Source organism: Nanorana parkeri, unplaced genomic scaffold, assembly GCF_000935625.1.
Source record: "Nanorana parkeri isolate BGI_ZX_2015 unplaced genomic scaffold, ASM93562v1 scaffold1934, whole genome shotgun sequence".
In the NCBI taxonomy this organism is placed as follows: domain Eukaryota; kingdom Metazoa; phylum Chordata; class Amphibia; order Anura; family Dicroglossidae; genus Nanorana; species Nanorana parkeri.
This window is the reverse complement of record NW_017308202.1, coordinates 63,582-73,023: the sequence shown is the minus strand read 5'-3', so window position 1 is coordinate 73,023 and position 9,442 is coordinate 63,582. Positions and strand designations below refer to the sequence as shown.

Here is a 9,442-nt window from a genome sequence, read left to right as displayed (position 1 = left end):
TATTTGTATTTTTGAAGGTTCCATATAAAAAAAATCTGAGTACACATATTCAAAGTCCAATTATTAAAAATAATATAGAAAACTTTACCTGTAAAAAAAAATATATAGAAAACAATTATAAGTATCACAATCCAAAATAGAATTTGATTTTCCTTTATTATCTACAATAGAGAAAACATATTCAAAGTCCCACCATCCAAAAATAGAGCAAAATATTCTATGTGCAACTTCCCCCCAAAAAACATTCTAAGTCCTATTGTCTACAACAGAGAAAAAAAATGTTCTACGATGAACCAGTCAAAATAATGTACTTCTGAAGGAGGAGGAGAAGTCCTCCTATCGAGAGGTGACAGTAGCTCAGTGGATAAAAGAAAATATGGATGTAAGATCAAATCCCAGGCAGACTGCTTCACTTCTCACAGCCCTGGAATGATGCCAGAATGCCCAGCTGGGGTCAGCACACATTTAGTCAACAGCCCTGACATTTATCATTTATATTTTTTAAAGTTCCATAATCAAAATAGAGGAAACATCTTCAAAGTCCAATTTAAGATAAAGTAAACAAAAAACAACTAAGTACCACCATCCAAAATAGAGGAAAATATGTTATGGCCAACATTTTTAAAACAGACACTAAATGTTCTAATGTCCGTCATCCACAATAAAGAAACACAAATCTTCTTAAAGGAGAAGTATGGGGTTAAGGCTTTTCCCCATAGTTCTCCTTAGGGTAACGGGAGGACACAAACTAGCGTCCTCCCATCACCCCAAGCTCAGTATATAGGGAGCTGCTGCTCGCGGTATACAATTATGTCTGGATCCGCCCACTGCGTGACTGACAGCTGGCTCTGCCTATCTAGAGGAAGAGCCAGCTGTACCCGACCCCTCCCCCGTCCGTTCCGCCAGTCAGCGCTGGCAGATCGGAGCGGGGAGGGGGGAATCCAGCCCCTCCCCTGTCACGGCAGAGAGCTGTGACAGGATCGAGAGGTGAGTGAACGCCGGTATGTGTTCGCTCACCTCCCGATCCACTGAGCCGACCTGTGACAGTCTCACAGGTTGAGACTGTCACAGGTTGGCTAGAACTATGAGGTGAGTGAAAAGCACTCACCTCATAGTTCTCCTTTAAGTCCTATTATCTACAATTAATTTTAAAAACATTCTAATTTAAAGTCAAAATAAAGTACTTCTGAAGTAAGATAATGAGCATCTTGGCAACTGGGAGGTGGTGATACCTCAGTGGGTAAGATCTCTCTCTGGGGAAGGAAGACAAAATTCATATATGAGATCAAGTTTCATAGCAGGCTGCTTCGCCTCTCATATACCAGGAGCAATGTCTGAACACCCCATAGACAGACTAAGGTTTTGGTCCACTACTCTTTCGAGTATAACATATATTTTAATGTTCCATATTCAAAATGAGAGGAAACAAATCCAAAGTTCCACCATCCAAAAATAGAGGAAAATATACTATAAGTCTACAATAGGGAAAAAATTATCTAAGTCACACAGAATAAAGTTATTCTGAAGGAGGAAGAGATACTATGTAAACAAGAGGAGACAGTAGCTCAGTGGATAAGAGCTCTGTCTGATTAAAAAGAAGATAAAACCGACATGAGATCAAATCCCAGAGTGGACTGTTATATCTCTATTTTAAAAAAGTTGGACATAGAATATTTTCCTCCAGTTTGGATTACGTAGCCTAATATATATATATATATATATTTTTAAATTACATAATATATACCCGTCAGAGCAGTAGATTAAAACCTGACTGGCCCTGGCCTGTCACCCCAGCAGGGTGTTCAGACATCAGTCTTGGGCTATGAGAGGTGAAGCAGGCTGCTCAGGGATTTGATCTCAAATCTGTATTTTTGCTTATTTGCATTTCAGACCAAGGTCTTATCCACTGAGCTACTGGCAACACTTGGCAACAAGATGTCTCCTCCTCCTACTTCAGAATCAGAAGTACTTTATTTTCACTTCAAATCCTCCTCCTCTATGGGAGATATGGGGATTAGAATGTTTTCCTCTATTCTGGATGGAGGTACTTCTTTTTTTAATATAATTGGACTTTGAAAATCTCTATTTGTAATTATATTTAACTTTTCAAAATATAAATGTACCTGAAATGGTAGTGGACCAAAACTTTACTGCCCCCTGGCCTGTTACCCCATTTGTGTATTCAGACATTGGTCCTGGGCTATGAGATGCAAAGCAGTGTGCTTTGATCTCATGTCTGTGGTTTTTTTTCCCCCCAGACAGAGGTCTTATCCTCTGAGCTACTGCCACCTCTTGTTTGCCATGGTTCTCCTTCTCTTACTTTATTTTGACTGGTTCATCTTAGAAAATATTTTTTTCTATTGTAGATAAAAGGACTCAAAGGAAGTTTTTCTTTATTTTGGTCCTGGAGGCTACAAGAGGTGAAGCAGTCTGCTCTGGGATTTGATCTCATGTTTGTATTCATTTGTCTTTCAGACAGATCTCTTATCCACTGAGCTACTGTCACCTCTCAGAAGCAAGATGTCTCCTCCTCCTCCTCCTACTTCAGAAGTACTTTATTTTCACTTCAAATAGTCACCCTGTGTGGTAGATATGAGAATTAGAATATTTTCCTCCATTCTGGATGGAGGTACTTTTTTTTAAATTTAATTTTATATAATTGGACTTTGAAAATCTCTATTTGTCATTATATTTAACTTTTAAAAATATAAACTTACCTGAAATGTTAGTGGACCAAAACTTTACTGCCACCCTAGCCTGTCACCCCATTGGGGTATTCAGACATCTGGGTCCTGGGTTATGAAAGGGGAAGCAGTGTGCTTTGATCTCATGCATTTGGTTTTTTTCCAGGCAGAGCTCTTATCCTCTGAGCTACTGCCACCTCTTGGTTGCTGAGGTTCTCCTTCTCTTACTTCAGAAGTACTTTAATGTATCTGGTTTGTCTTGGTAAATATTTTCTCTATTGTAGATAAAAGGACGTCAAACAAGTTTTTCTTTATTTTAGATAGTGGGGCTAAGAATATTTTTTCTGACCCTAGCCTGTCACACCAGCAGTGTGTTCAGACATTGGTCCTTGGCTATGAGAGGTGAAGCAGTCTGCTCTGGGATCTGATCTCATGTCTGTATATGTATATTAATTTTTCTTTCAGACAGAACTCTTATCCACTGAGCTACTGCCACCTCTCGGAAGCAAGATGTCTCCGTCTCCTTCTCCTACTGCAGAAGTACTTTATTTTCACTTCAAATACTCCTCCTCTATGGGAGATATGGGAATTAGAATATTTTCCTCTCTTCTGGATGGAGGTATTTATGTTTTTTTTTATAATTGGACTTTGAAAATCTCTATTTTCTAAATTATATTTAACTATCAAAAATATGACCGTACCCAACATTAAGTGGCCAAAAACTTTACTGTGCCCTAGCCTGTTACCCCTTGAGTGTTCAGACATCGGTCTTGGGCTATGAAGGGTAAAGCAGTCTGCTCTGAGATTTGATCTCATGTTCGTTTTATTTTTTTTTGTTTTGTTAGTTTTAGACAAACATTTTATCCTCCGAGCTCCTGCCACCTCTTACTAACATGTCTTCTTGTCTTACTACTTCAGAAGTAATCTCTTCTGCTTGTTAAAATATTTTCACTCCATTGGAGTACATAGGACTTCAAATATTTTCCTCCATTTTAAAAATATTGGACATTGAATATATTTTTCTCTTTTTTTGGTTGGCAGGACTTTTAATTTGTTTCCTCTAATTTTGAATATGGAATTTTTAATAAATGCTATACATGAAAGAGTAACCGACCAAAAACTAGTCCATCACCCCCTTGGGATATTCATATATTGATCCTAGGATATGAAAGATGAAGCAGCCTGCTCTGGGGTTTAAGTCTGTTTTTCTTTTATTGGCAGTTGCTTGTTGATAAGACGATCCTCTGTCTTTGGTTAATGGTTACGTGTGTCAGTCAGACTGGGGCCTTACACAACAATAATTAAAGTGGCCTTCTAGGCACTGCTACAAAAAATTGAATTGCTACCCTTCCCCCTACCCCACTTGTAATTTTCCAGGGCCAGTACAACAAAGAATATAATTCCATTGACTCTAAATCTGGTCCTCTAGGCTGCAGCTCATAATTGGGGCTGGAACTTCACATTATCACATATAATGAAGATCCAGTGGCAGCTGCTGGTCATGCACTATACATGATGACTTCAGCAAAAAGGCCACTGATCGCAAACGCCATCACAACCACAGGCAGAAGACAGATGCAAGGAGAGCCAACGGTGCTGTGTGAAGTTTGATGGGTATGAGACATCACAAAACCTTGGTAATAAATCACACAAAGATATCAGAGTTAAAGGAGAACTATGGGGTTAAGGCTTTTCCCCATAGTTCTCCTTAGGGTAACGGGAGGACACAAACTGGCATCCTCCCGTCACCCTAGGCTCAGTATACCACGAGGTGTAACTCGCGGTATGCTGAGAAGCCGCAGCTGAAGCAGATCCCGACAATTGTGCCGGGATCCACCCAGCTGCGTGATTGACAGCTGGCTCTGCCTATCTAGAGGCAGAGCCAGCTGTACCCGCCCCCGTCTGTTCCACCAGTCAGCGCTGGCAGATCGGAGCGGGGAGGGGGGAATCCAGCCGTGACAGGATCGAGAGGGGAGCAAACTCCGGTATGTATTCGCTCACCTCCCGATCTACTGAGCCAACCTGTGACAGTCTCATTGTCACAGGTCGGCTAGAACTATGAGGTGAGTGAAAAGCACTCACCTCATAGTTCTCCTTTAAGGTTGTTCAAGCTAATAAATTTGGAGCTTGCCTGTTTATGAGTTAAAGAATGACACTTGCTGCAGCAGTCATGACGTACTGAAACAATACCCATGGTTATGTTTTGCTGATTTCTAGACCTAAGCCGTTATACAGGAAGGTCTACATACAGAGAGCTACAATAATGCAGATTGCATTGAGTATAGTTGGTTTTACAAATGTTACATTAAATAAAATTAGATGAACCCATCTTTAATTTCCTTTGATCTTCAAAGTCATGAAAAGATTGAAATGAATATACTTTAAAACGCCCCTTTCCGACACTACCACCCTTAGACCTTACACAACAGGCAGTGGAGTAGTTTGGTTTTATGTCCCTTGGCAGGACTAAGCACAGGTACCCAACTGCTTCCCCTTTAAGACATTTTGCATAACCTGTCAGTAGCTAGATAAAGGGGCACACTTACTTCTGCCAGTGTCTCAGGGAGAATGCAGGGTCCCTTTCCCTGCATGCAAGTGGTGGTGCTGGTACCTGCAGCATGAAGTGCTCTCAGTACCAAAAGGACACATTGCAGCCTCCCAGCCTTCTCCACCATAAAACTGCATGCCCACCCCAAGCCACCTGCTGACCAGACCTCATCACACTGGGGCTCCCTCTACACCCAGCAGCTCTTCAATTAGGCAGCCACACAGCTGTTTAATATTCCTGATTTTGTGTGGCTCAGCTCACCAGGCGATTGCTTGGTATGCCCAATGGCCAGTCTGGCCCCCGTGTCTCACTGGTTTAGGGGAAGCATTTTTGCCACCCCATGGATAGTGCTGCCCAAAGCAAACACCTCATTTGTCTTGTGGTGCATACAGCTCTGACACCACTTAGTAACCTTCCAATAGCTTAGTATCAAGTGTTGACAGCAGGAGAGGGGTGTTAGATTAAAAGGAGGGATGCAGCGATACCAGTATTTCGGTATCTTGTGCCAGTACCAATATTTTTTTCAGTACTCGCCAATATTGAATACCGATACCGGAATTCCCATTAAGGAAGCCAGGCGGCGTGTAATGACTCACTACCTGGCTTCCTGATTAGCTTGGAAGCTGTCCCCATGCTTCGTCACTAGGTTACAAGAAAGCATGGAGCCAGCTTTCCGGCCAATCAGGAAGCAGGGTGCTGTGTAATGAAGCAGCACCCAGCTTCCTGATTGACCAGGAAGCCAGCTCCATGCTCCCTCATCTTGTGATAGGGGAGCATGAAGCCAGCTGCCCGGCCAATCAGGAAGCCAGGCAGCGTGTAATGACTCGCTGCCCGGCTTCCTGATACCAGAAGTATCGTGCTAGGCATAGGAGCTTTTGGGCAAGTACGAGTACTGGCCCAAATACTCAGCATCGGCACCGATACTAGTATCGGTGCATTCCTAATTAAAAGATAATCAACACCATTACAAACTGCTAGCATGAACTGCAGAAATTCACTGATATATTACAGGAACCTGGCATGCTAAAGAGATTGAAATCCCCAAAATTAACCTAAAGTGTACCTAAAGAAGTCCAAGAAAGTTCTATAAACTATGTTGGCTTTCTAAAAGTTAAGCACAATAGGCCACCCCTTGCAGGTCTTATTTACTATTACAATAATCACCAATAGTATTACAATCACTACACTGCCACTGCTCTAACCAGAACTTCAACAGAGGGGCTGTTTAGTTCTCCTTAGGGTAACGGGAGGACACAAACTAGCGTCCTCCCGTCACCCTAAGCTCAGTATACCGCGAGCTACAGCTCGCGGTATACTGAGACGCCGCAGCGGATCCCGACATAGACGTCGAGCTCCGCCCAGCTGCGTGAGTGACAGCTTAATCTGCCTATCTAGAGGCAGAGCCAGCTGTACCCGCCCCTCCCCCGTCCGTTCCGCCAGTCAGCACTGGCAGATCGGAGCAGGGAGAGGGGAATCCAGCCCCTCCCCCTGTCACGGCAGAAAGACGCGACAGGATCGAGAGGTGAGCGAACCCGGTATGTGTTGGCTCACCTCCCGATCTACTGAGCCGACCTGTGACAGTCTCATTGTCACAGGTCGGCTAGAACTATGAGGTGAGTGAAAATCACTTATCTCATAGTTCTCCTTTAACAGTGAAGTAATATTCACCTACCTTGCATCTTATCCATCCATGGAGGACACAACGTAAAATGCTCTTCTACGGGAATATTTAAAAGCAACCAGCTATAAATATTCCCACCATCCGTAGAGGAGTGATGCATGACAGATCGCTAGTTTAATTGACCTGTATAGTTGTTACCGATGTCTCAGCAAAGAACCCTACCAGCCGGAATAAGGGATACATTTTACTTCAGATGCAAACATACCTTAAATATACAAAAAGATTAAAAAAATAAAAATTAACAAAAGCAATTAACTTCCGTTTGATGATGATGCAGAAGAGCCAGACAGAGTCAATGTGTAAGTTCTCTCTTGGCAGGATTTCAGAGCCACATGCTGCACCCGACAGGTGAAAACACTCTCGTGATCCCCGGCCTGAGCAATAAACTTTAACATCGCGCACATCGAATAAAGACCTCGGGAGCTTTGCACACAGGGAGAGTTGAAGACCCCAAAGTCCTGCTGAACTCCATTCCTGAGCCAGACCACCTCTATATCCATAGGGAAGAAGTTCTGAATCATACAGCTGAGTCGGGTCTCCGCACCAACACCAGGATCCGGAGGGTCGGCTGATATGTACTGGACTTCTGGCGGCATCCCTGGGGGCAGAAACAGAATACTTTGATTTGCATGTCTCGTATTTGCAAACTGGCCATTTTGCATAAATATTCCCTATTTGACATATTCACTTATGCTGGCCATACAAGTCCAATCAACCCTTTGGAGGGTCTCTTCCAGCAGTAGGCAACCTGGGCACTCCAGCTGTGGTTCAACTACAAATTCCTGCATGCCTCTGCCTCCAGGAGTCATAAATGTGGCTACTAGTCTTGCAATGCCTGGTGGGAAATGTAGTTCAACCACAGCTGGAGAGCCAAGGCCCCCCTGGTCTAGCCAATCATTAAAAGGCTTATTGTAATCTGCTCTGATTTGGAAGATTGACCCTCGCTTCCTGTCGGAAAAGTTCTGGAAAATGTCTCCAAAGACATACAATACTGGATTATATGTTCTAACAGGTATTGCCGCCTACCTTCCTGTCCCAATGAGTATTAATCATTTCCTGTACGACAATCAAAGGGACAGAAGTAGGTCTCAGATGACAGACAAAATGGGGGGATTGCAAACCTATCAAATGTTGTCATTCGGATTTAATCACACAGGATGTCTCCCACCAAGCTGAAGCAAGCCGTAAATCTCACCTTTTAAGTTGATCTCGTAAGAAACCTCCGCCGGACTTCCCAAGCTGTTGTGTGTGATCTGGCAGATGAAGATGGCTCCGTCATCTTTCTCGCTCAGCACGAACTCGATCTGGTTCCAAACACTGTAATAATCATTATCACGGGGAAAGGGGCCGTACTGAGTGACACCGGTCAGCGCCTCACGGTTCTTCACCCAGCTCACCTCTATCGGCTTTGGATAAAACTTCTCCACGATGCAGCTTAGAGCCAGCTTCTCCCCTGCCCGCGGGACCAGAGGGGAACTCGTAATGTACATTTTGTTAGGACGGGCTTAAATGAAAACGTGGACAATGAATAAGTGACAAAACAGAATTGTTTTTCAAGTCCCATGTCAAAGCCACAGCCTTTCCAAACACTCAGAAGGATTTTTAGTACTCTGCTGGAGCCCCCTGAGAAGTATGTAGGCCCGCTTGTTACAACCAGAAGTCCATATTGCGCACCACACATATGGCTGCTACTGCTGGAGCCATGGAAGAAGCATTAGAATCCCATGCTCTACGCAGTAATGCTTCGGCCTTGCGTTCCATCTGATCTTTGATATTTCCTGCGTACTCAAGAAAGATCAGCTTTCTTCGAGACTTGCGCCAAACTGCATCAAGTCTAGGACACAATATTTTTTTCCTTAGCAAAGGGGAATCTGCCTTTCAAGGATCTGAAAGCTAAGAACTTCCTTTCCAGCTGCTTCCATTCTCCCTCCACCGACTGCTTTAGAGACTGGTGAACTGGAAAACATCTACCTTGCGCTTCCACCAGCCCTCTATAAACTCAGTGCTGAACTGATACTGCCTTCTGTGGATCTGGGATTGGCTCTGTAGCATATATGGCTTGTCATAAATCCATGTCTTCCAAAGGAAAAAGATGCCTCGAGGGTCGGGAATCCCCCACCCTCATATCCAAGGTCTCTCCTTCCTCTAAGGAACTATCTGACATGGATCCTGAAATAGAGTCCCTCTTATCTAAATCCGCAAACAACGGAACAGTTTTAACCTGTAACCTTGAAGGTCCCGGCATATCCGGAATCAAAGGGGCAGAGCAGGAAGGCAACCTATCAGAAATTACATTCTTAAAATGACTGCAGAGTCACCACCATTATTGTCCATAGAATCAAAAAATCCTTTCATCAAGGTAGAAGATTCAGTAGCTAATGATTTTTGCATCCACAAACCACAAAAGCCTATTAGCATAACCAGGGGGGAGCTTCGTGTTCCAGTTACCACAGCGCTGTTTATTTTGTTTGGCAGCCAAGTCATTAGATGGAACAGAACCCTGGGGTGTCAATTTCTCTGATGAAAGAT

The 9,442-nt window shown here is 43.4% G+C and overlaps 1 protein-coding gene across 1 annotated transcript in view; it reads right to left on the bottom strand.

The window, feature by feature from the left end:
- Positions 1-7,163: 7,163 nt before the first annotated feature.
- Positions 7,164-9,442, bottom strand: part of LOC108800137 (tyrosine-protein phosphatase non-receptor type substrate 1-like) — a 3,642-nt gene continuing 1,363 nt past the window's right edge. The window contains exons 2-3 of the mRNA XM_018572084.1: positions 8,109-8,417; positions 7,164-7,511 (exon numbers count right to left, since the gene is read on the bottom strand). Coding sequence (XP_018427586.1) covers positions 7,165-7,511; positions 8,109-8,417 — 656 coding nt within the window. The 3' untranslated portion in view covers position 7,164. The remainder of the gene's footprint in view (positions 7,512-8,108; positions 8,418-9,442) is intronic.